The sequence below is a fragment of the Hippocampus guttulatus genome, chromosome 6 (assembly GCF_054856545.1).
Source record: "Hippocampus guttulatus isolate MCC_2025c chromosome 6, RoL_Hgut_1.0, whole genome shotgun sequence".
Lineage (NCBI taxonomy): Eukaryota > Metazoa > Chordata > Actinopteri > Syngnathiformes > Syngnathidae > Hippocampus > Hippocampus guttulatus.
The window spans coordinates 11,226,038-11,253,937 of NC_141266.1; the positions used below are offsets into that span (position 1 = coordinate 11,226,038).

The window sequence follows — 27,900 nt, forward strand, 5'->3', positions numbered from 1 at the left end:
GCTCATCACACTGGAGTTTGTTTTATCTTCCTTGACATTCATTAATAATGCATGCATAACACCATATGGTGTAAATTTACAATACAGGTGTTTGCTTTTATGCGTGCTCTTATCATGTGCTGCTTGCTGCTCACATCACAAGAAGATGCATGTGGGTCATGCATGCATGTTATAAAAGTTGCTGTAGCTACTTGCTTGCACATTTTGCTCCTGCTTGATGCACTAAACCCGTTCCTACTCATTTGATCTTTTTCTCTAAAGCAATAAAAGAAAACATTTTCCAATGTGAATATCTTGAACATTTTCAGGAGAACACATATGGATTGTCCTCGATGGACCGGTCGATGCTATCTGGATAGAGAATCTGAACTCCGTCTTGGATGACAACAGAACTCTTACTTTGGCAAATGGAGATCGTATACCCATGGCACCCAACTGCAAGGTGGTGTTTGAACCGCATAACATCGACAATGCCTCTCCAGCCACTGTATCACGCAACGGCATGGTGTTCATGAGCTCTTCTGTGCTGAGCTGGAGCCCTATCCTGGAGGTACTGAACAATGACCGTGGTGCTGGTGATGGTATGAAATGCAATAAAATTTAATTCTTAACATTTACACGTATTGTAAGATTGTTAAAAGCATTCACAGAATATTCAACACTATATTTAAAATCGACATTCATACTTGTGTCCAGGGCTGGTTGAAAAAACGCTCCCCCCAAGAGGTGGAGGTTCTGAGGGGCCTCTTCGCTTCCTCCTTCACCAAACTGTACCGCTTCTGTGTACAGTCACTTGAGTTCAAAATGGACCTGCTTGAGGCTTTTGTCATCATGCAGTGCATCGACATGCTGCAGGGACTCATCCCAACCAAGGTGGCTTTGCTTTCGCTCAAAATTTCGAATCAGAGATCATTCAAAAAAAGTCATCTTTAAGGTGTTAATGAAAACAGCTGACTGAGAAACTCCTCGCGTTTACGTGAAATGTCTTTTTTCCAATCCGCATTTTGTTTGTTTGTTTACTGAACATATAAACAGAACAATGGAGTGAAATTGCGGTTGATATTTTAGTCACAATTTAATGCAAGGGTTTAGAGTCCATTCATTTTGTTCAAAAGTATATATTTTTTAATTACAGGGCTCCCACCACAGATATAAAGTGGAACATTAATTAATATGTTACCCAGTAGAAGCAATTGAAGCCAAACCAACTCATGTGCATCAAGATCGACCAGAAATTGCCTGAATAGTTTGTACGTGCATTGTCCAAATTTGTAACAAATATAGAGTAAATGTACTCCCTGGGAAGACTTACAAGAGCCAATGCGCACAGTCTAAATTTGATTTATAAGTTAGCAATTTAGTGCTGCCCAGGCAATCAGAAATGCATTTCCCCTTATTACCAGCCAATGCACCATCAAGCATTTGCTATTTTAACGCAAGGCAAGACACATGATTGCATTTGATGATGACAATTATTATCATTTAATCATGATAAGTGTTACCTCACAGGAACAATGTGTCGAATTATCTCGAGAGCACTTGGAGCGCCTGTATGCATTTGCCATGATGTGGAGTGCAGGAGCTGTCCTTGAACTAGATAACCGGAAGAAAATGGACATATGGCTACGAGGAAATGACAGTATTCATCTAAACTTGCCCGACATCCCTCCTGACAGTGAGGACACCATGTTTGACTACCATGTCACAACAGATGGTAGGCATAAAGCGTGGCAAGAAAAAGAGGCTGTCACGTGTGGATCAGATATGTACAAACATGGACAGAAATGTTGGTATTTGTCCGTTAATGACAGAAATATAACAATAAACTTGTAAACATCCAGACTGCTTCGACATGAATCATGGAGCACAGGAAGCACATGAGAGAGTTACCTCAGGAAATTAGCAAGAAAATATAATCAAGCACATTACAGGTAAAATCTACAAGACCATATTCAATTATTCAAAAATTGAAGATGCATGGGACTGTAGCCAACCTCACTGCATGTGGCTGCTGGAGCAAAATTGATGACATTGTTGAACATTGAAGAAACTGATTATATGAATGGTATCAAAAATAAAAGCCCAGAACTATCTCCAAAGAAATTAAAGGTGAACTCCGAGGTCAATTTACATCAATGTCGCTGTTTAAGCCCGAGTGAACTTCATCGGAGATGACCAAGGAGGACACGACTGTTGAAAATAAATCAAAAACTCAAAACTTCTGGGAAAGTGTCCTACGGACAGATAAGACAACATGCGATCTTTTTGGCAAGCCACATTAGCTCCATGTTCACAGGCACAAAAATGAAGCATACCAAGAAAAGAACACTGTCCCGACTATGAAACACGGAAGAGGCTTGCTTATGTTCAGTGGTTGCTTTGCTGCAACTGGAATAGGGTGTCTTGAGTCTCGGCAAGGTACCATAAAAACTTAAATTCATGATCAACAATTTTGTCCACGTGTGTACATTGCTGGTATTGTTCTGTCATGATGGATTCACTGGATGTGGCATTTTTCATATACTAAACTGCCGTACATAAAATGTACCTTTGAAAGGGGCCGTCCAAAGGTGAGAGGCTGGGTTATACATTTGATTGGTCACTAGTCAATAGCAGGGCACATATTGACACACCCTAATGAGGATGAAGCGGTTCGGAAGATGAATGAATGAATATTGACACACAATTCATACTCACATTCACAACTTCATTTGAAGTCTTTTCCTAAAATGCATGCTTTTGGAATGCGGGAGTAGATGCAGAAAAACACTGTGAGGCAGATGGCTAGGCACTGTGCTGTGTAATGTTAGAATTCTCCCCCCCCCCCCCCCCACCCCCAATATGTAGGTAACTGCTGTGTGTGGTAATGTATGTACATTCCTTTTATTCTAGGTCAGTGGGTCCACTGGCACACTCGAGTCGAGGAATATGTGTATCCATCAGAAATAACCCCAGAGTATAGCTCCATCTTGGTACCCAATGTGGACAACGTTCGAACTGAGTTCCTGATTCAGACTATCGCCAAGCAGGACAAGGTGATGTTCAACGACAAAAAATAATTTCACATTCTTCATGTCAACAATGAGTATATTTACAATTTATTAAGTCAGAAATTAGTGTGAGCCAAACAAGGTTTTGTATCATTTTGAATGCATATATGACGAAAACAGAGTACCGTAACTATTTCCGCTCTTTTTTTTTTTTTTGGTAACTTTGAGTTTTCGTTAATTCATTCAGAAGAACATTTGTAAGTTTAGACTTACGTTGGTTGAAAAGGTCCATTACTGTTCTCTTTTACCCTTAAAGTCAGAGCTCTCAAGTTCTGATCCGGCATGCTGATCTTTATTTTATGTATTACCTTATAGCATAATGATTTCCTTGTGCTTTTAAAGAGATTTTCGTCTCTTTATAAACGTCACTGCACTTTCACCTATCACTGTAACACTGGTCCTGCGACTGCTTGAAGAGCTGGTCTCATTCTGTCTGCAACTGGTGCAATTCAATTCAAGTGTGAACACTGCATTGACAAAAACAAAAAAAATGACCACTGTTATTTGAATTTGAATCAAAATTTTGGAAGAATTATGGCACACGACCAAATGAAAGGCGCCATCAGAAAAAAATCCTGGTTTGGTTTCAACAATCCAAGGGGGCGACTCAGGGGTCTAGTCCACCGTTATTAATGATTGAATTCATTACATGGTAAGTTTCACTCCTCCTGTTCATACAGTATACTATATACAGTACGTTATAAGGGCTAATAACTGACTACATTTTGACTCATGTTTCAAGTGAAACTGGACCTTAATGGATCTCTGAAGGAGTAGTATGCATCACTCCACACATCTCCACCAAGGCTTCAGAGTCCCTTTAATTTAATTCTCGATGATGAGTATAGTGGTTTATTTCTTGCCGGTTGGATATATCCATCTCGGCCACAGTTTCATTTGATTACATCACAGCCTGACTCATTTCTGCTACGCTTAAAAAGCAGATTGAAATTGTGCAGTCTTACAAGCCCATCAAATTCGCTACAGCATGGAATTCATTACAAGTCCTCTTTGTGCGTGCATGAGTCGGTCTCATTAATAATATATGCAAAACATGCATAGATCTGCAAACTAACTCACAAGTTATAATCTCATCGTGGTGAAGTATATAAATCAGCATGTATTGTATTGTAAGTGGTGCCTCAACAAGTGAAAATAAATGGAAATTGTTTTGGGGTGTAAAATAAAAATTCGGATTTGTGCTCAAAATAGCTCTGACCCTGGTCACGCAAACCCATTCTCTTGTCTCTTGGACACCACAGTAGAGAAGAATGGGGTGAGCAGTGTGTCACGTTTTGAGAAGTGGTGGGTGTAGGACCCCAAAAATCAGGAGGAGTAGGGTGGACTGAGCAAAATATATTTCACAAAAATACAAACAGGAGAACACTGGAAAAACGAACACAAGTATCGAAACAAAGTCCTGAAAACCACAGGGGACCAAAGTAACAAAACCTAGAACAGAACCAAAACGTGACAGAGGGCATACAGACACACACGATGATCCAACAAAGACTGCCACAAACCCAGGGAACTAAATACAAGCAAAGTGATGAGACAACAACAAACACCTGGACAAGACACAAAGGGTTGAGGGAGCTGATTGGTTAAACACAAGGGACCCGCATGATGAGAACAGGTGAAGACAAAAAGGCCACATGAGGGAACAAAACCAAATGTAATCCAAACACAAACATAACACAGTGGTTCATTTTCATGTGACCAAAGTGCCATCCTCACAATATACGGTACAATTAAATACTGTGTAAAACTCACAAAATTACTCACACTGCAACATGTTTTTTTTTTTTTAGGCGGTTTTGCTGATTGGAGAGCAAGGGACGGCAAAGACAGTCATGATTAAAGGCTATATGTCAAAGCTCCATCCTGAGACACACACAGGAAAGAGTCTTAATTTTTCCTCTGCTACCACACCACTCATATTCCAGGTGAAGTACAACCATTCAACTCCTTAGATTTTAAGAATTTAGTTTTCTGCTGCATATTCTATGTCTTAAGATTCAACCCGCCATGCACAATGCTTGCGGCCCAACATCTGTTGTCCCTTAAAATGAGCAAGTTACATTTAAGATAATTTCATCTGCTAGGATGGTTATGCGAAGTAATATTGATTTCTCTGCCTGAGTGACATGTGCAGGGTGAAGGGGAGACCACGGTCTTCTCCCTGTGTATATTGATCAGGCTGTCATGATGGATGATATCCCAAAGCGGCTCTGTTTTGATCTGCAGTTTCTTGCTGTCTGCTTCGTAAGAAAGGTCACTAAATCGTGTCCTTTCCTTCTTTTTAAGAAAACTGTTGAGAGTTATGTGGATAAGAGAATGGGGAGCACTTATGGACCCCCAGCTGGGAAAAAAATGTCAGTCTTCATCGATGATATCAACATGCCTGTCATCAATGAGTGGGGCGATCAGGTTTGGAATGAGAGTATTGTATTTGGAAAGCAAAATAAAAATTCCCCCAAATCATCACTATGCAGGTGTTTGTTGTTATTTTGTTTTGGACACAGGTGACAAATGAAATTGTCCGTCAACTAATGGACCAGAATGGGTTCTTCAACCTAGAAAAACCAGGAGAGTTTACTGGTATTATTGACATCCAGTTCCTGGCAGCTATGATCCATCCAGGGGGAGGCCGCAACGACATCCCACAGAGACTCAAAAGACAATTTTCCATCTTTAACTGTACACTTCCCTCCAACTCATCAATTGACAAGATCTTTGGTAATCAATTAAATTGGAATCTTTACTCATTCAACCATTTAGTTACGCCACCATTAAACACCAATCTGTATTCAGTGTAGTATTTTGATGCACTGACAAAACGTCTCTGACTTCTAATTTATTCGTCACTTTTTGTCATCAACATTTTCATGCAGGTGTGATTGGTGAAGGCTACTTTTGTGCACACCGCAATTTTGCTGATGATGTTCAAAGCACAGTACCCTTCCTGGTGTCCATGACTCGCCATCTTTGGCAGCTGACGAAAGTTAAGATGCTTCCAACTCCTGCCAAATTCCATTACATCTTCAACCTTAGGGATCTTTCCAGGGTCTGGCAAGGCATGCTAAATACCAGTGCAGAGGTCGTCAACTCCACTCAGGTTAGAGAATTTATATCTGACTCCTTAAATACCCCAAGAAGCATGACTAAACAGATTTCACTTGCAAGGTGTTCGAAATAAGAATACCAGTTTACCGTGAAAAAGCATCATCACACAAATAATCCACTTGACCTCTTAAATGTTTCTGTAAGACAGTCAAGTATACTTGATGATTGCATCCAGCAAATAGGGCAAGAATACCCTGCTATTTGTGGAGCAAGCCACATTGTGCCTTGCTTAATATTGTTCAGCTATTATTACATTCCAATATTCAATTATAGCATTACTCATATGTTTATTGCATTTTAGTGGCACCTTTCCTCAATTTATTGGCCTTTTGATTGTTTTTAGCTTAATAAAATTAAATGCGCAATTATGGAGTTGACCCACATTTACAGTTGTGATTAGGTCTGCATGTCAGTCAAAAAAGTTTGGATTTAATCTCAGATTTGGGGCTTTTTGTGTGGATCATGCAAGCAAAAGCTTACTAATTGAATCAAATCATGTTTTTGGTGCTTCTCTTTGTGTGGTTTCATGCATTATGGTTAGACTGTGCCCAATAAGTAGCGACATTCATTTCACGCTGACAGCCTGAGGCTTTATGTCAGTTCTCAATCATTTTTTCAGGTGCTGTTGGCATTGTGGAAACATGAATGCAAGCGTGTGATAGCTGACAGATTCATCATGCCTGAAGAAGTGGAGTGGTTTGACCAGGCTTTGGCAAAACTGGTCGGGGACACCCTTGGTGAGAAGCACAACAACATTGTGGACGTCGGTGTGGACAGCTACTTTGTTGACTTTCTGCGAGACACACCTGAAGCAACAGGTTGCATAATACGAGTGGTTTGACCTCAGACTACAACAACATCATTTAGAATTCCAGAATGTCATGTTCCTAATATGAAGTCTTTTCCTCACAGGAGAGGAGCCCAAAGATTCTGATACTGATTTACCCAAAGTGTATGAGACCATTGAGACATTTGAGAGCTTAAAGGGAAGACTAAACATGTTCCTGGGTCTTTACAATGAGAGTGTCAGGGGTACAGGGATGGACATGGTCTTCTTTCAGGACGCAATGATACATTTGGTCAAGGTAATCTTGCCCTCATTCTTAACGTTACAAAACATTGCAAACACACACTTGTCCCTTTCTTTGTCTTCTTTTTTTTTTTTTTAAATCAACAAGCCTTTTGTCGCTCACTAAAGAGTTGAGTGTGTAGCATTTAAAGCTATTATCTGCTTACGTGATTTACATCCCAAAGAATAGTAACGCACTTATATTTGCACTTTAAGGCTAAACTTGTCCTTGTATTTCATTGTGGGTAAGCATGTATATATATTTGTGTGTGTTTGTATGTCGTATTTGGGTAAGGTCTCAAGGATAATCCGGACACCTGGAGGTAATGCCTTGTTGGTTGGTGTTGGAGGGTCAGGAAAACAAAGCTTGACAAGGCTGGCCTCATTCATCGCTGGGTACAAGATTTTCCAGATCACTCTCACACGGTACTATTATTTTGTTCTGCATATAAATGTACAACTTGATCAAATTTAATGAGAATGAGAACTGGAGCTTATCCCATCTTTGGGCAGTAGGCAGCGTGCACCTTGAACTGGTAGCCAGCCAATCGCAAGGCAAACCAAATGGGCATTGGGCTGGTACCGGTCTATAGGGACTGGTGGGTGGGGACCACTGGTTTAACTCACTCCTGATTACATGTATTACTTTGTGACAGAATGGATTCCGGGACACTGAAGTGCATACATCAATTCATTTAAAAGAAGAAATAGATACGTTAAAGATAAGAGATCCCAGAACTAAAAATTAATTCAATGTTTGGATTGAAAGGATTAACCAGATCCAATGACGCCATTGGCTTCTTCGATGGTAAACTGGGGATTAACCTACCCATAATGTTGCTAAGCAGCCCTACATTATTTATATACGATGGGCTTTTTTTTGTATTACTTTATGGAGCCGAAGCAAATGGCCTGCACACTTCCAATGAGCGTCCAACTTTATTTGACACTGATACCAAACATTAAAAAACAAAAACATTAAAAAACAAAAACAAAACAACAACAACAACATACACTCAAATACACATGTAACACCATTTAAGATATTTTCATCCTCAATAACTGGAAATGTTCATACTAACATTACTGCAATACCATGCACATATTCTATTACCAACCAGGATTGTTTATTTGTTTGTTTGCTGTAGGTAATAAATATGCTAGGTAACCACAACATTAGAAAGGATAGTGACTTGATATCTTCATACGTGTCAATGTCAGTGCAGGAATATGTCTTCAAACTCTTCTCGAAATTGCTGCTTGGTGCTGTAGAGGTTTTACAAAGATGATCTGTGTGGGTTAGTTTGGGCAAGTTCTGTGAGGGTGTGTAGAATAATGCAATTTGTCAAAACTGCCACTTTTTGTCACCACAGAAGATTATGTGCAAAGAGCCCACACGGTGGACTCCCAAGTACCCCCCACCCTTCCCCCGCCACCGAAATGTGACTTATTTTTTGTTTAATGTGACAAATTTAAGATGCCTTTTTCCACAGCTGCAATGCAAGATTGGGTCCAAATCTAGTCCCTCAAATTTAGAATAAATTGAGAAGAATAGCTCATTAAAAGACTCAGTTCTTGCTTTCTCTGTGGACCAATTTTATAGTTTCCTGTGAGATTTTTCCCTTTTACTGCAGTTTAAGTAAAAATCTACCCTTTTCAACTGAGTGATTTATCTTTGCCGTCTACCTCTTGACTCATTGTTTGGTGACGCTCCTGCCTATTTATTGCTTGAATATATTTCTTTCCTGGTCCCAATGCACATTTGTCACTGGAGGATTTTAATTCTAGTTCTCCTTACAAGGTAATTTCTGAATACTTGGTAATGAGTGCTTCTTGTGGTTCTTCTTTTTGGTCCATGCCGGGCAAACCAGAAAGTCAATAACTTGTCTCGAAATGTTCTTGTCTTCACGGCTTTGTCAACATTCCTGTCAGTCTCTCTCTTGTCATTGCAAACCTGTTTTGTCGTTATGCTTTGTATGCTTTTGTTTGGTAGCTTCTCACCACCTCCCTCTCTCAGTTGGTTTATGAGATTTGTCTCTGAAAGTCATCAAAATTTCCATACAAACAATAGAAGTGGACAGACAAAGCAAAAACACACAAGCAGACAAAGAACAGCCCCACATGTATGAAAATGCAAATTTGCTATTTCCAGCATCCTGGATGGCACTTCAATAACTGAAGAATTCTAAAAATGAACAAACAAATCAAAAAACTTAAGTAGTGACACATTGTGTTTTTATTCAAATAGACAATATTTGTTAATAATGTACTACATAGTTGTCAAACTCAGGTCCTGGAGGGCCGCTGTCCTGCATGTTTTCCAAGTCTCCCTGTTGCAACACACCTGATTCAAATGAACAGATTCAATGTCAGGCTTGCGCAGAGATTGCTGATGATCTAATCATTTGAATCAGGTGTGTTGCAACAGGGAGACTTGGAAAACATGCAGGATAGCGGCCCTCCAGGACCTGAGTATGACACCTATGATGTACTGAATACACATGTGCAGTATTTGAGGCGATCATCAACTTACCGTTCTTGGATTCAGAACTCTCTGACGATAGTCATCTTCTGAATGAATAATAATTTGTTTGAAGGGCCTGTATCTTGCAAAATCAATCGTTTAGAGCTTTTAGCCATGTCAAAATGCCAATTCTTCACCAAAAAACACCCCCCAAGTGGTGTTTTCCTCCATTCACCCATCTCTGAGCATTCCTGCTCATTCTTGCAGTCTTATACACATAAGATTGTGGGAGCCACCGCCGTACAAAAGAGAAGCAGCAGCTGTCAAACAGGCTAACATGAAGTTGAACCAAATGCATCAGTATATAAAAAAGTCTTAAGTTAAGTTTTAATTATTTCTATTAACGGTACAGTAGGGCATTTTGTGGGTAGGGCTTTCCAGAGCACTGCCAAAACCTGCGGACTTCTTTTTGGCTCCCGGTATCACTAAGAGACCAGGGTGTTATGAACGAAGGTTTCTGGACGGAATATACGGTACTGTACCACTAAATCACCACGAGAGGAGGGTGCTAAAAGCTTTGTTTAATATTATAAGGAGCAAAACTTTGAAATCACATCTTAAGTGGACGGGGAGCCAATGCAAGTTAGCCTGTATTGGGGTAATATGAGTAAACTTTCTCGTCATTGTCAGGAGTCAAGATGCATCATTTTATACTAACTGCAGACTTTTAATACTAGACATGGAAAGACCAGAGAGCAATACATTACAATCATTGAGGTGAGACGTAACGCATTAATTAAGATATCTTCGTCACCAGCTGATAGATTGGGACAGATCGAAATGACATTGTGGAGATAGAACCCCCCCCCCCCCCCCAAAAAAAACAAAAATAAAACAGTTCTAGTAATGAAAACTAATGTTATATATGTGTATAATATCACCAAGCAGAAGCATGAAGATGCTAAACAATAGAGGGCCAAGTGACGATTCATGTGGGACTCCACATGTAACATTGCAAAACTCAGAAGTTGCGTTGCCATGAATTACATGGTGCATTCTCTCTGAGAGTTAATAACTAAAGCAAGAAAGTGCAAAGCCTGAAATGCCAACACGTTTCGGAGCGTTCTAATAGTATGTTATGATTGACAGTGTCAAAGGCAGTGCTAAGATTAACTAATGATCGTATTGATGAGATGTTGGGGTCTATAGCGAGAATAAGCTCATTATTTCTTTTAATTTAGTGCTTGCTAAAGTGACTAAAGACTTAATATATTTCATGAGTTTTACTTTTAAAATGAACTACTGAAACAAATTAGTCTTCTATACTTTTTTTACATATATATACAGTATATACTGTATATATATACACATATGTACCTGTATTTATGTTTTTGTTATGTCATGATTCTTTTCCAGTTCGTACAACACAACCAACTTGATGGATGACCTAAAAGGTTTGTACAAGACTGCAGGCCTGCTTGGAAAAGGCCTCAGCTTCCTCTTCACTGACAACGAAATCAAAGAAGAGTCCTTCCTTGAGTACATGAACAACGTTTTGTCATCTGGAGAGGTGAGGAGCATGCACGTCAAACGATGTGGTAGACATATGGATGTCAGAGTCTGCTTCTATCTCATGCACTGGTTTGCTTGCTAACAGCTAATCAAAATGATCAATTTTCACCCACAGCAAGCGCCGTTTTGCTGTGTGATTGATGGCTCTTTCATCCAAAATATATCTGAGAAGCACACTGACACAACAATCTATATTTTTCCCAATTCTAATTGTTGCATTTTACTGTACGTTTACTTTCCGTACTAGATTTGTTCCTGTTTATCGTATGGGTGTGTTGGGCAAGATTGATTATGTGTGCATTTTATTTCATGAAACACTGACTGTAGATGGTGTGACAAACAATGACTTCTTGGCCATGTTTATTATCTGCTAAATTGTGAAAATGATAATGCTCATGGTAAGTATCAAATGTTTCTTTCATGGTTCTTTCATGTTCTGTGTGCAGCGTAATAGCATAAACACTTACATAGACAGACGGCCAGTCTAAATGTGTGGTGGCAGAGTATCCAAGTGCTTCAGTGTAATGCAAATGTGTGGAAGCAGCAGTAAGGTTCAACTAATTATCTGCACCAGAGAAGCACATTCATCAAAATATTCCTCGAGACGTGAGGGTGGCTAATGGGGTGGCCAGAGAGCATAGCTCCAGCCCTGGATATATGCAGCGGCAGTTTATTCTTATTAGCAACCAATAGACATCAGAAGTGTTGCATATCCTGGAAAAAGAAAATTGTTTGCTTGATTTTATTCATTGGGATAAATTATGCCCATGTCACAGTACCTGAGATCAAGGGTAGATTGTTTGATTTTCATTGTCATAGTCCCCAAGTTTATAATCAGTTATTGTCACGTTACGCACGAAGCAGGAAAAGGAACTGCTTCGTACGTAACAGAGCAAACGAGAATAAGTGGATCCCCGAAAGAGCAGACACCGACAAGGACTTCGTCAAAACAAAAATATTTATTACAAACAAAACCCCACCAAATAAACAACAGAAAGCGCTTGTAAAAACGAGAACCAGAAAATAAGGAAACGCGACAACAGAAAACGCTTGCAAAAAACGGCAAGGAAAATATGTTAAAACAAGTACTAATTCACGTACGCTAATATAATGATTCCCTTGGGACGACGAAAATATAACCGACAGCGAATGGTATCGAATGATATTTATAATCATGGGCAACAGCAGTGGCACGGCATGCAATACTCCGGCAATGAGTCGACCGCCGGAGCGCTTAGATATAGCAGGTGCAATCACCGACAAATAGGCAGTAGGTGTGCAGGCGGCAGAAATGAAACGCCTGCCACCTGCTGCCAAATACGGAACATGACAGTACCCCCCCAGGATGGCCCGTACAGTGTACACTGGGTCACCATCGACGGAGGAGGCGGGGTGGGAGAAGGAGCCAAGGGACTTGATCAGCGAGTCATGGAACACGGGGTGAACCTTCATGGAGGCTGGCAACCGGAGCTTGACTGCGACGGGGCTGATGATGGAGTCCACCACGAACGGTCCGGTAAAACATGGCCCCAACTTGGCAGACGTGCCGGCCAAGCGCAGGTCCCTTGTAGCCAGCCACACCTCCTGCCCCACCACATAGGTCGGCGCCGAGTGTCGCCGACGGTCCGCGATCTGCCGGTTTCTGGATGCGGTGCGGGACAATGCGGCCCTGGCCTCCTTCCAAATGCGATGGGCCCATTTGAGGTGGAACTGCACCGATGGAACCTCCACCTGTCCCTCCTGGGACGGGAACAGCGGTGGCTGATACCCGTAGGCCGTCATGAAAGGAGACCGCCCAGTGGCTGACGAGACGAGGGTGTTGTGTGCATATTCCACCCAAGGCAAGTGGTCAGCCCAGGACGAGGGACGGTGGAGACACACACAACGGAGGGCCGCCCCAAGATCCTGGTTAGCACGCTCCGCCTGCCCATTGGACTGGGGGTGGTACCGCAATGTCAAACTCGCCGTGGCCCCGAGGGACCGGCAGAACCGCTTCCACACATGAACTGGGGCCCCCGGTCGGACACAATGTCCAGAGGAATGACATGGAGACGGAAAACGTGTTTGACAAGGAGGTTGGCGGTCTCCAACGCCGACGGCAACTTGGACAGCGGGATGAAGTTGGCCGATTTAGAGAAGCGGTCCACAATGGTGAGAATGACGGACCGCCCACGGGATAGAGGAAGACCCGTGACAAAATCCTGGGAGATGTGGGACCAGGGTCGAGGAGGAATGGGTCGTGGTTGGAGCAACCCTGCCGGAGGCCGGTGCGAGGCCTTACCGCAGGCGCAGGTGGAGCAGGCGTTGATGAACTCCACGACATCCTTCCGTTGCTCTGGCCACCAGAACCGCTGGGAGATGAGGTGCAAAGTCCGGTTCACCCCGGGATGGCAAGCCACCTTGGACGCGTGCCCCCACTGCAACACCTCCGAACGCAGTCGGGGAGGCACAAACAGCTTCCCTGCGGGACATCCAGCCCGGACTTGGACCCTATCTTGAGCCTCCTGACTCCTCCGCTCGATCTCCCACCTCAACGCCCCCAGGATGCAATGGTCCGGAAGAATGGTTCCAGGTGAGCCGTCCCTTTCCGCTGGATCGTGGAGACGGGAGAGAGTGTCAGGCTTGGTATTCTTGGATCCAGGACAATATGTGAGGGTGAAATTGAACCGAGTCAACAGAAGTGCCCACCGGGCCTGCCGTGAATTAAGTCTCTTGGCGGAGCGAATGTACTCCAGGTTCTTACGGTCCGTAAAAACAGTGAATGGCTCCTTAGTCCCCTCGAGCCAGTGTCTCCATTCCTGTAGGGCCGCTACTTCTGCCAGTAGTTCGCGGTTTCCCACGTCGTAGTTCGACTCGGTGGCACTGAGTCAACGAGAGAAAAAAGCGCAGGGGTGCAGCTTCTGGTCAACCGGAGAACGTTGAGACAAAACCGCCCCCACTCCTGAATCCGAGGCGTCCACCTCAACAATAAAAGGATGGTCAGGATTAGGATGTTGCAGTACAGGTGGGTTAGTGAAGGCTTTTTTCAAATTCGCAAATGCCGAGTCTGCATCTGAGTCCCATTTGAAAGGGATCTTAATGGAAGTCAACCGGGTTAACGGAAGAGCCTTTTGGCTATAATTACGGACAAATCTTTTATAAAAATTGGCAAACCCCAAGAACTGTTGTAGTTCTTTACGGCTAGTAGGAGTTGGCCATTCCACCACCGCCCCGCCTTAGTCTTGACAGGGTCGGCTCTCAGCTTTCCCTGCTCGATTATAAAACCCAGGAAAGAGATGGTCTGCACGTGGAACTCACACTTCTCTGCCTTGACGAAGAGCCTGTTTTCTAATAACCGTTGTAAAATAAGCCTGACGTGCTGTTTGTGTTCCTGTAATGACCGGGAAAAAATCAAAATATCATTGAGATAAACAAAACAAAATACATTCAACAGGTCTCTCAACACGTCGTTGACCAGACTTTGGAATACGGCGGGAGCATTAGTCAAACCGAAAGGCATGACTAAATACTCAAAATGGCTTAAGGGAGTCTTAAAAGCCGTCTTCCATTCATCCCCTTCCCGCACGCGAACCAGATGGTACGCACTACATAAATCTAATTTCGAGAAAATGCTGGCCGATTGTAAGGGAGCGAAAGCGGAGTCCAACAACGGAAGTGGGTATTTGTTCTTAATGGTAATGTCGTTGAGCCCACGATAGTCCACACACTGCCGCAACGACTTGTCCTTCTTCTCAACGAAGAAGAACCCTGCCCCTAAAGGTGATCGTGACGGTCTGATAAGACCTGCAGCGAGCGAGCTATTAATATAGTCCCTCAACGCCTCTTGAGGGCAAGGAAAAAACGGCAAGGAAATTATGTTATAACAAGTACTAGTTCACGTACGCTAATATAATGATTCCCTTGGGACGACGAAAATATAACCAACAGCGAATGATATGGGCAACAGCAGTGGCACGGCATGCAATACTCCTGCAATGAGTCGACCGCCGGAGCGCTTAGATATAGCAGGTGCAATCACCGACAAATAGGCAGCAGGTGTGCAGGCGGCAGAAATGAAATGCCTGCCACCTGCTGCCAAATACGGAACATGACAGTTATTAAATATTTCAGTGATTTTTCTATCATTTCCAACGCAACAATTGTATAAATTGCTTATTCATTTTAGATAATATCAGATAGTAAAATGTAATGAACATGGATGAAACTGATTGATCCTCAGAGTATATCGGCTTGATTTGCTAACAGTCACGTGAAGTGTGGAGTGTGCGCTGTGGCAGTGTAATCACCAGTAGGTAATGTTTGTCTTCTACACAAATTTTTTAACATTTGGCAAATTCCTTTCACACACTTTAGGTTGTTTAATGGACATGGAATGGAGCAGACTAAATCATCCTGCTAATAGTCCATAATAAAAAAAATTCATTTAAAAAAAGCCCTCAGTGAAATGAACAAAAAAAAAATACGAAACATGTAAATCCCCATGCTGTGTTGAATATAAGACTATTGTACAGCGTTCAGGAATATTTTGAGGTGAGCTAGCTGGGTGTATGTGTCCAAGAAGAAAAGAATGGCAACAACATGAACTAAATGAATACTTTTCATCTATCCATCCATTTTCCAATCCTCACAAGGGTCACAGGCGTGCTGGAGCCTCTTCCAACTGTTTTCTGGCAGTAGGCAGTAGTACACTCTGAACTGGTCATTAGCCAATCCCATGGCACACACAGACGAACAACCATTCACATTCACAGTCATACTTACGGACAATTTACAGTGTTCAGTCCACCCACGGTGCAAGTTTTTGGAATGCGGGAGGAAAACCAGAAAACATTGTAATTCCAATGTGCCAGTATCCCATTGTCCCTTTGTATCTAAGAAAACCTTTATTCGTCTCTGCTTATTAGTATTAGTATTACTATTATTATCTACAATTCTCCACATCCCGAGGAAGCTCTGCCTCTCGCCTTACCTCCGCCGACCACATTTCCCTGCTTTTGCAGGAGGCCTAAGCTCTCCTGAGTGTTCATTTGTATTGCCTTGGTTCACGCCATTGGGCTGGTGCACAATTTTTGCACAGTGTACAATGGTACTAATGTTAGTGTCATATTGTCCAGCTTGAACACACTGTACAATGGTGTTTTGCATTTCCCACCAAGAACATATTGCTTTCAAGAAAGGACGAAAAGTCTTTTTTTTCCCCTCTGTAAACGCAGCAGGTTTGTGTCAAGGTAAAGTGCCTCTATTAAGACATTTGTCTGATTCAGTGCCCAGCATTACTCTGTGAAATGTGTAATATAGTTTTCATGATTTTTAAAGCAGATAAATCTTTCCCAGAGCAATTCTCTCCTCTCTTATATGTTAGTGTTATTGGTTTGTTCTTTCAAGCATTGCTTACATATGTTTCTCTTCTTCTTGTCTTCTTCTAAATGTCCAATATTCCCGGCCTCTCTGTTACGGCTAATTTGCTTTCCATTTACCTCTTATCATCTGGTTCTCCGCTCCCTTTGTTCTCTTAAAATTGTCTGTCATTACCCACCTTTCTTTTCCACCCTTGTCCATTCTCATCACCCAACTTCACCACTATCTTCTTTCTCTCTCTGTCACTCTGCAATGCCACATGTTTTTATTTTGTGTCTTTGTCTGATATTTTGTAAAATTGTGATGTGATGGTGGTAGTCTTGAGGAAGAGATTTTAAGAAGCCTTTTCCTTAACACTCGTACTACCAGGATTGTGAAACTATTAGACCTAGAATTTTAGACAGTTCCAAATTTTCTTGCAAAAAGAAAAACTGTTGGCAAACATCTGGCAGACATCTTTGCCGCCTTGAAGGAACCCTGAAGAAAAATCATTATCCGCTACACGCTGCTCAGTGGTTCTAGGCTTTACTGAAATTACCAGCAAAATGTACATTGCAAGAACATGATTTGTGAGCGCATGGTTTGAAAGTACTTTTTAAAATTCCTTCACCATTCAGTAAGTGTAGTAAAAGAGCATTTTTAACCTGGATGTAAAAACATATACACTTGGCGCTGACATCACTTCTGCTGTCAGCGTATTCCATTTATTTGCAGCATCATAGCTAAATGCTGCATCACCATGTTTGCTTTGAACTCTGGGCTCCACTAATTGACCCAAGTCTGCAGACCTCAGAGCCCTACTGGGTCCATGTGCCGGTAAGCATTTCTTTCATTTAGTCAAGACCAATACCATTTACAGACCAGTAGCAGAATTTTAAAATATGTTCTACAGCTAGTTCAGAGCCAGCGTGAAGCCTTTCGGATTGGAGTTCTGATCTCTTATAGGGCTGCTCAAAAAATGTTTGATATAATTCGTTTTCTGTCAGCAAAAAAAAAAAAAAAAAAAAAAAAAAAAGTCATCCATGTTGTGTACCAAATCAAGTTGTGTTACTGTCATATTCTGTCATGTTTTATTGCATTCCTTCTGCCTGCATTATAACTGCCACTTCCTTTGCAATTTTTGAACAACTGAAAGTTGTGGGCCATCCACAGCAATCACGGCCTATCATTTTTGCCTAATCTGTTATCTCATGATCATCACATTTTGTCCACGACACTCTCGTTACAGAGGTAAAAATAGCATTGTATTGTGAATCTCAAGGCTCCACAGTGCAAACCATTCCTTAACACTAATAATAGGAAGGTCAGACTGCATTTTGACAAAAGGTAAATTAAAAAACTTCAGAAATGCAGGGAGAGTGTGTTATGGATTGATGAAACAAATAACAACCTTGATGGAAAAGGCTACATTTTGGAAAAACACAGACTTGCTCTTCCAAAATATACAAGCATGAAACACTGAGAAGGTAACGTTTTGGCTTAGGCTTTCATGGCTTCTGCTCTGATCCAACTAATCTTCATTGACAGCAACTGTAAAATTGAAACAGAAACATTTATATGCCAATTTAAAGAAAGCTATTACCCAACTGACTGGAAGAGGCAGCAAGGTACAGACACATAACACACAGCTCACTTCAGACAAAAAAAGTTACAAAAAAAATAAAAATAAAATTCAAGTGGCCAAATCAAATAAATCTCCAGACTATATATCATAAATTTTACCTATAAAGAGGAGACTGACCGACAACAAATGAAAGAGGCTACAGCGAGATCCTCGGAAAAAATAAAATAAAACAGGAATTGAAAACTAATAAGTCCGATTCAAATTTAATTTTAGGTCGATCATTTCCAATATGTTTGCTCACCTATGAATGTGTTGTTGTTGGTTTGCAAATAATGCTGTCTTCAAAGATCTTCCAGATTCAGATGTGAATACCTGGAAATAAAAGCTGAGCTGAACCTAAAAGTTTTCAATCTACAGCAAAAAGAACAAAATTCATAGATAATTCTGACAAGTTAGGTTCCTGTTATTCACCATTTTGTTTCCTGTAATCCTCTTTGCTTCTTTTCCTACTTCTTGTTTACATATCAAAATGGCATCAGCTGCTTTACCAGAGAGGTTGAAAAGAGATAGGAACCAGGGGACATTATGTGCGTGTGTGTGTGTGTGTGCGTGTGTGTGCGCGTGCGTGCGTGTGTGTGTGTGTGTTTGCAGTGGCTTTGTATGCAGGCATGATGGAGATAAAGAGAATTTTATAGGATTTTTGTGAGAGCGGTGACATGGATGGTGTTGAGAGGCTAAAGGGAGAAATGGTGCTGAATGTAGGCTTGTTGTCTTTGTTGGCCAGCAGGTCGTACTGTATGTGTAGCACGCACACAAACACAGCCTGTCTCATTAGTGAGCCTATACCGCAGTGAAAAGATGCAAAAAGCAAGAGCAACACACCTGTGTTCGACTGTGGACAAAATTGACATATTAGGAGACAGGAGGCAGTGTGTTTCAATCAACGTGTTTTCAGCGACTTGCATTAAAAAACAACTTTGGCTTTTGTTTAACGTGTTTTACTGTACACTACTTTCTCGTGCTGTGTTGCATCGGCGTGTCTTTTTTTAATTTTTTCGACTGTTATTTTGGAGTACTCTACTCAAATAATGCGGGCTAACTTCAATATACTGTACATATATTTTTTTACACACACAAAGAAACACCAATTATTCTGAACTTGAGCTGGTAGATAATATAAAACAATTATTTTTATTGTCATTTTATTTACACAGTCCAACCAGAATTTTAAGACCTGAACACATCAGCTTCTTCTTATCCAAACATTCACGTGTAAAGGGCATCCCATGCTGCTTGGTGCAAGTCACTTATAATACTATACTTCTCACAAAATGCCACACCGTTTTGTAATATAGCCTACGGTATTTTCCGCACTATAAGGCGCACCTTCGATGAATGGCCTATTTTAAAACTGTTTTCATATATAGAGTGCACCGCATTATAAGGCGCAGAGGATAGAAGCTGCAACAGTGGTTGTGGTTGCATTATGCATCCACTAGATGGAGCCACACTAAAGGAATACAATACAATGCAGCTTTATTTGTAGAGAGCGTTCACAAACGCTGCAGGTGTAACAAAGTGCTTTACAGAACATGTAAAATACTACATCCAATAAATCAGAATATTGATCCATATATGAGGTGCATCAAATTATAAGGCACACTATATTATAAGTCAGCTTTTGGGAAAATTGAATGCTTTTAGGTGCGGAAAATACGCTACATATAATCAAATTTATTGACTTGTTTTGAGGGTGAGGGCGTTGTTTGCTTAAGATCTGTCATTGTTCACTTCAATTAATTAATGGATAAGAGTAGCATGCAAAAGCAAATGTTGCGTTTTAATCCTCATCTCGGGTATCATTATAACGCACACATACAACCATAGACAGATAATGGAGAATGCGTATCACAAAACCAACCAGTGGTGTAATCGTCTACATTTCTGTTCTCAGGTGTCGAACCTGTTTGCCCGGGATGAAATCGATGAGATCCTCAGTGATCTCGTCCCGATTATGAAGCGGGAGTTTCCAAAACGGCCACCCACTGATGTAAACTTGTATGAGTACTTCAGGTCACGAGTTCGACACAACCTTCATGTTGTTCTCTGCTTTTCACCCGTTGGGGAAAAGTTCCGCAACAGGGCTCTAAAATTCCCAGCATTGATATCGGGTTGTACAATGGACTGGTTCAGACGCTGGCCTAAAGATGCTCTTGTTGCAGGTACATACAATTGCTTGTCATGTTGATTGTTTCTAACTTTCATGGGAATCTCTTTTGATTGGTTTCTATTTTTTTCCTGTAGCTTCCAAATAAGTATTTAACCCAGAAAACCTAACCTTACATAACCTTTGTTGGTTTGCTTTTGCTCAGGCATAGAAAACTGCCCGTTGTAGAATAAAATAGCAATATTCTCTGTGTGATTTCTTTCAGTGTACTTGATTTCTTGCTCTAATTTTGTGTTTTTTGGGGGTCTTTTTTACAGTTTCAGAGCACTTTTTGTCTGTGTTTGACATTGACTGCTCACCTCAGGTCAAGAGTGAAGTTGTTCAATGCATGGGCTCTTTCCAGGATGGGGTGGCAGAAAAATGTGTGGATTACTTCCAGAGGTAGATTCATATAGGGATCATCTATTTTTGGACAATTTGTTTCTTTAAAGCCTCAATGGATGAATGGGATGAGCAATAATAAATCCTAATAGCATATTAAGCCGTTGAGGAATACTGCAGTTTTTACGGACAGCAAATACACATAGAATTTAAGGAAATCAAGCTGATTTCAGTTTAGCCTTTTTATATGCAAATACAAAATAATTTGGCAGAACAGCATCATATGGCTCAACCCTATTATTCCATTTGACTTGAAAGCGCAAATATGTTCACACTTCAAATGTGCTGCCATCCATTGTTCGTTCTTGTAAACAAATGAATAAAATGATGAATTACACATCAATTGATGTATAGCGTTCTAATGTGACTGCAGGTACCGACGCTCCACCCATGTCACACCCAAGTCCTACCTATCCTTCATCCAGGGCTATAAGAACATGTATGAGGAGAAGAGATCTGAAGTTAAGACACTGGCTAACAGGTAAACCAACAACAGCATCAAACACGTACTTTTAATATTGAAATAGCTTTCCCTTTAAGCCTCAACACAGAAAAAGACGCAGGTATAGTCATGTCCTGAAAAAAGGCTAATGATTATTCCTGATTAATCAGTAGATATAGATTTTTTTTAATGCAAACAAAATAATTGATCTTGCCCTAGTCTGATATCCAGGATCAAAAGGAAATGATCACTGATAGACTGCAACTGCACACAGAAACTTTGCAAATGTCTTCGTGCTTTTTCATTTTGTCCTTCATACAGTGTATATTTGTAGAAAAGAAGTAGGTCCTCAACATGCTGTTTGACTGTGTAAATAAAGTCTCTGCTATTAAGTTTGATCCAAACTGTATCGTCGCACGGTGAAAGACGTGTAAATGAATTGCAGTTAATGTTTTTTTTTTTTTTGGACAATATTGTACTTCTATTTAGAATGAATACAGGCCTCCAGAAGCTGAAGGAAGCATCTGAGTCGGTAGCAGCACTCAGCAAAGAGCTGGAGGTAAAAGAGAAAGAGCTACAGGTGGCCAATGAAAAGGCTGATATGGTGAGTTTTAGAAACTGCAACTTTTAACAAAATATATTTAATAGATTATTTATTTTCGGATATTGCAGATTTACCCTTAGACATTAACGTGAGTCGCTGAATTGAATGTGTTTGAGGTAAACCTTATGAATGCAAATACAATGACTAAAAACAAAGAAGTAACCAGCCCAAATATGTCATTTTTATTAAAATTACAGTTTGTTTCATTTTCTATGACACAAATGTAAGGATTTCTAAGTGACATTTATACTCCCTTGGTGACGAATTTCAAAATAATGTTGATGTTTGTACTGCGGTACATTCATGTTTCACAACCCTTGACAGCAGCTTGAATGCATTTTGTTTTTGCATGATACAAAATATACTACTTGTCTTTCAAAGGTGCTGAAAGAGGTTACAGTCAAAGCCCAGGCAGCTGAGCGAGTAAAGGTGGAGGTTCAGAAAGTCAAGGATAAGGCCGAGGCCATTTTAGAACGTATCTCGGCTGACAAGGCCATTGCCGAGCAGAAACTTAAAGCTGCGAAGCCTGCATTGGAGGAAGCAGAGGCAGCACTACAGGTACAGTGTTGCACAAACAAAATATTCTCTAACCCATCCTCCTTAGGGTCGCCACACACCACCAAACTGAAATCTCACTCGGTATGCTCGACTGTGTGTTTATAATGTTTGACTAACTGGAGACCCTGGCTGAGCAGGGCATCTTCGGCGATAACGATGCGCTGATTGGCTCCTCTGAACTTAAGGTGTGCCCATACGTCAGCACGCGTCTATCCCAATACACACGCATTCAAAATGGATGATTGTGTCAGGAAACAGACGCACGTGCGACGCCACAGTGTGCTCACAGCTTCAGCCCAGGAGAGCCGCACACAGACAATTAGACAAGACGAATCGCGGGAGGTTTCGATTGTGTGCAGTTTTGCTCCCGTCTACCCGGGGATCTTTGCAGCTGTTTAACAGCAGAACACCGCAACATGGTAAATGAACATCACATTGGCGTCCTCAAATAATATTTGCATGCCTCAGACATTGCATTCACCTTTAGTGGAAGAACAGCACTGCACATTCCTGTGCTCCCTTGTGTCAGTATTTAAAATGGTTCTTAACTCCTCTTCTGATATATTTTTCAGTGATTTCAGAGGGGATGTGAAAAGGGGAATTGTACAAATGAAAAGGATATTTTTGTTTTCATGTTTAGAATTTATTTTGGTAAAATGAGTATTTTGTTTTGTTTTTGTTAAATTAAGGGGAAAAAAGACAACTGCTGTTGAACAAAGTCAAAGTAAAAATGTCTTATTTCCCTAAAAGGGCTATTTCTATTAATAAACAGGCACAACTTAACAAAATAAAAGAGTTCCTGTGCCTCAACACAATACCTCTCATTATTTGCTGTGTACTGGCAAAGTGAATAATTGTTATTTTCACGCACCCCGTTATTGGTTGGTTGTGAGGAGTGTTGATTTGTATAAGCTTGGCTTGACCATACTAAATGGGCATATAGCCCTGCTCCCCACGACCGCCGTGCATGGGACCGGACCTTGGTCTTATCAAAAAAAAGGTGGACCGACAGCATTTCTAGTTGAGGACCACTGATTTAGAGTGTTTCATTAACCTGTTATGCATGTTTTTGGAATGTGTAAATTATATGTAAAATCTATATTTGAGCTGTTTTATTGAACTTCCATCAGTATATTGTCGTGTCACGGATATGCAGTCAGAGCAATCATATAGATAGAAAAGACACGGGCAGTCTGATAAACCAAAGAGCAATGCAGAAAAAAAAATCTGATTATAAGTACTTGGCTGAGCTTCAAACAACAGTTCAGAAAATATTGTCGACAGGAAGTGCCATTTAGTGGCAGTGCAAGTTTTGCCTCCATCCCGACCACCTTGGAGGGTTTTGTGACAGCGGGTATGTCTATAGTTAGTACTGTGCTTTTGGCAGAGTGCTGTGTTGTAATTAAAGCATGACTCCTGGCTGGATTGTTGCATTCAAATCAACAGCGTCAGGTCGCTGATTATATTTTTTATCTTGCTGTGGGGAATAAGAATAATAGCAAACAATGATAATAATGATAAATGTGGTTATCAAGCACTTTCAGTCAAAGTTCTGCACAAATCATGAAACAACCAAGATAAAAACCTCTGAACAACTTTTCATATGAAAGACAGAATAAAACAGTTATGTCAAATAATACAAACACAGAAAGAAGACAAATAAAAGATGGTAATGCGTCGAATAGTGGTGTGTGATTCAAGATCCTATTGCTCAAAAATTATTTCTCAAATCAAGTATTTGAATATTTGTAATACTGAAGAAGTAGCCTTGAAAATGTCTGGAACAGCATCCTTTCTTTATTTTGATATTAGCAGAGTTGGGCATCCCGTCCCTGGGACGAAATGGTCCCAGACGGACACCCATTTTTGGGATGGAGGATGTGTGTCCGTCCGTCTCTTTAATCGTCATTAACCGTGTGGTGTCAGGAGGCAAAATAACATGGCCTGAGTGTCGCCAAACACTGTATTTCCTGAACAGGCACAACCTTTTTCATCTCAAAGGTATTTTTCTAACAACACTCCCACCAAGTGTACAGTCAGAGAACACAACAAACTACCTACAGACACACATTTCACGATCAATCCAGTCGATTACGGAAGCTGGCTGTGTGGTATGTCTCTCGGTGCCTGCCCACCAAGATGCTTATGCCGTTTTGAGGCACGGATTTCTAAAAGTCTAGTTTTTAATGTTATGATTTTATATCATCATAGTAGTTATTTTTCTGTTGTGAAATTCTAATGTTGAGTTGCTTATGAAACACTTTAGGTTGACATTAGCCCATATCAGTTTTTATCCACTTTTCGATACAACTCTTCTTTCCACATAGACAATCAAGCCATCTGACATTGCCACGGTACGCACACTTGGACGTCCCCCGCACCTCATCATGAGGATTATGGACTGCGTGCTGCTACTCTTCCAGAGGCGGGTCAACCCCGTCAAGATCGACCCAGAGAAGAACTGCAACACTCCATCGTGGCAGGAATCTCTCAAACTCATAACAGCCGGAAATTTTCTGGGTAGCCTCCAGGTAAAAGTCGCAAATATCCGCAGCAATAGTTTGCTCTTGGTTGTACCACATTGATTTAGATTGTGGGCACATGCTCCTGATGTCCATCTTTGTCCAACATAGGAAAAGAACAGCTTTCATGAGCTCATCAGTTTGAACTACACTATACCCGTGTATGACGTCGTAGATGCGTGAAAGTCATGTCACTCCATGACTGCGTTTTAGAAAGATCATTCTTAAACGTTTAAAACAAATTGTCCACAATACCCAAAAAGCATTGATTTGGTAAATTATTTTGCAGGTACTTCCACTGATTACAAATTTGCAATTCTCCCAATAGGTGAAGCCTCTACCGTGTCACCTTAAGGGGCCACAATCCTATTAGCTCAAACCAGTGGAAAATGGCATTACAATATCCTACAAGGATATCCTTGCAGGCATTCAATATGTTCTCTCAAGATACTTGAAGGATTTTGTACCAAGTTGGCAAGTGATATGACAAAACTGTCAACAAAGATGAATAGAGTGGTACCCATTCAGCTCTAGGACAGTTCGACCTTGCTGTTGTTCGAACTGAAAAACAATTTTATTATTTTTGTACCGCTTATCCTGTTCAGCGGCATGGGTGATATAAAGACATTTTTAGGACACAGTACAGACAAAAAACTATTCACACTCGCATTCAGTCCTATGGGCAATTTAGATTCTCTAGATCCATAATGGGCAATTGAAAATGCAGATGAATATTCAATATCCTTTTTCTATTAAAGGTGGGTGGTAAAAAAAATCCCAACAAAAAAGTGAAAAAAAAAGATTCAATATAAAAATGACTACCGGTAATTTAAAAAAAATCGGAGAATATGTGAACATGTAGGTCATGAATCGAGAGTATGCAGTAGTCTAATGCAGTTTTAAGTTGTAGTATCTGCAATCAACACTAGATGGCAGGTATGGCTTCGTTGCACTTACACCAGTTCCTATACTGACCAATACCACGTGAGTAGACCTCACAATTTTTCGCAGATTTAGAATATGCAGGACAAACATTGTACCTCAATAATATTACAATTTCTTAGTGAGTTGAAGCACAAAATAAGTTCTTGCACCTAATCTATTATTATTATTATTATTATTAATGGGGGTTTGTGCTTGAGACGTTTTATGCTGTTCCTGAATGTAATTATTGTGCAAAGACAGCCCTTTGCGCTGGGGGGAAAAAAATCAGGATGTATGGTTATTTTGTTGTTTTCTTCAGACCGTTTGTTGTTGCATCAGAGTAGTCTTCTAAAAATGCAGTGAGAAATTATGAAAAATGAAATTATTGTAAGCATGTATTTTGCACATGTGCACATACTTTGTCCAGTCATCTAGTTAGGAAGGTGTGGTCCTATGTGGCGCCCCAATAACACTGATGAAAAATGGTGCCCCACCCCAGCCCCAGCATTTAATTTGTCCACACAGTTGTTTTATTTAGATCATGTGTTTTGAGGGGGAGTGTGGGAGTAAACGAGAGTTACTCGCAACATTTTAACTTGAAAGGGACAAAAATATGTCCTAAGAAAAAGTTAGATGCAACATTTTGATGGATAAGGGTCACGTGATTGTTTTTTTTTTCATGCATAGTTAAGAAGAACAAAATGAGGATTCTTTGACACATCGAGGCTTGTTATGATTTCTCATCAACCCATTTCCTCCTGCTATCTCTCCGTCAATGTTGACTTGTTTCCATGGTGTATCAGCTCCACAGTACTTACCTTCGTTCTCCTCATTAGTGCATCGGAGCTGCAAGCTCTGAGCATTTACGTAACGTCTCCTCTTTCTCTTGGGCTTGCTTTCTAACCCCACCTGCCGTATTTGTTCTTCTTTTCCCCAGACTTTCTTGTTCTAACCCTGCCACCCTCTCTCCCTTGCAGCAATTCCCCAAAGACACTATTAATGAAGAGATGGTGGAGCTCCTGCAGCCCTATTTTGACATGCCCGACTACAACATTGAAACAGCTAAAAGAGTGTGTGGCAATGTGGCCGGCCTTGCATCCTGGACCAAAGCCATGGCCTCGTTTTTTTCCATCAACAAGGAAGTCTTGCCCTTAAAGGTAATATATAGTGCAAAATGACTGCGGAATTAGAATTTGCCTTGATGTGATGTTTATTCCAAATATTGCATGAAATACATCAAGCACCTCCCTTCTCTCTTTCTTAGTGGTGAATGCGCACAACAAACTCCAGTGGAGAGCAGACCCACTGGCTACAACACAGCCTCACTCTGATATGAAAAGATTCATTCATATCCCCAACATCTTGGCTGCTTGGTTGCAGATTATGTAGCAGATTATGTGTCCCCGAAAATGAAAGCAAGAATGAAGCCATTCTTGATGCAAGTTTCCATATCCCATTTGAATATAATCCATTTTGCACAGACCTGAAAACTCCTCCGGCAAAAATCTTGCTTGAGATACTCTCAATAAAATTCCAGTCACACATGTTTTACGGGCAACCTGCTGAAACATTTTAAAGAGTAAATAGAGTGCAAATTGTGAGTTCAGTATTGCTCCCATTGGTAATGTTCTTGACTGAATGTTTGAAAGTATGGTCATTCAATTTCTAAAGGGTGGCAACTCTGTTTCCAGCAAGATGAGTGTCCATGTGTTAAGTCTACTGTGCAAATATGGTGCATGAAAACAAATTGGGGGGAGCTACATTTTCTTGTCTACTATTGAGTTGCATTGACTGAATGACCGGTAGTTTTATTCAACCACTCCTATACAGTACTTCCTTTGTATTATTTTGTCTCTTGACAATGTCCCTTCTCCTTTAGTCACATACACATATTCTGTCTGAACGGTCCCATGATAACTCGCTTTTTTTTTTTTCTTCAGTATGTAACACAGTCTAGCAAATTGATTTTCTGATTTCCAGCTCAATGCTGCCTCACTCCCTGAGCTGGCTGCCAAAGAAAGAGGGAGTGAGATGTACAG

General features: G+C 40.9%; 1 protein-coding gene across 1 annotated transcript in view; it reads left to right on the forward strand.

Annotated features, from left to right (window-relative positions):
• Positions 1 to 27,900, forward strand: part of dnah5 (dynein, axonemal, heavy chain 5) — a 98,540-nt gene that overhangs the window by 43,531 nt on the left and 27,109 nt on the right. Inside the window, exons 49-67 of the mRNA XM_086113424.1 lie at positions 309 to 550; positions 697 to 873; positions 1,510 to 1,714; positions 2,893 to 3,035; positions 4,862 to 4,996; positions 5,358 to 5,480; positions 5,576 to 5,789; positions 5,945 to 6,168; positions 6,796 to 6,994; positions 7,089 to 7,261; positions 7,541 to 7,671; positions 11,126 to 11,279; positions 20,158 to 20,425; positions 20,688 to 20,811; positions 21,185 to 21,292; positions 21,743 to 21,857; positions 22,239 to 22,415; positions 24,743 to 24,946; positions 26,839 to 27,018. Coding sequence (XP_085969550.1) covers positions 309 to 550; positions 697 to 873; positions 1,510 to 1,714; positions 2,893 to 3,035; positions 4,862 to 4,996; positions 5,358 to 5,480; positions 5,576 to 5,789; positions 5,945 to 6,168; positions 6,796 to 6,994; positions 7,089 to 7,261; positions 7,541 to 7,671; positions 11,126 to 11,279; positions 20,158 to 20,425; positions 20,688 to 20,811; positions 21,185 to 21,292; positions 21,743 to 21,857; positions 22,239 to 22,415; positions 24,743 to 24,946; positions 26,839 to 27,018 — 3,296 coding nt within the window. The remainder of the gene's footprint in view (positions 1 to 308; positions 551 to 696; positions 874 to 1,509; positions 1,715 to 2,892; positions 3,036 to 4,861; positions 4,997 to 5,357; positions 5,481 to 5,575; positions 5,790 to 5,944; positions 6,169 to 6,795; positions 6,995 to 7,088; positions 7,262 to 7,540; positions 7,672 to 11,125; positions 11,280 to 20,157; positions 20,426 to 20,687; positions 20,812 to 21,184; positions 21,293 to 21,742; positions 21,858 to 22,238; positions 22,416 to 24,742; positions 24,947 to 26,838; positions 27,019 to 27,900) is intronic.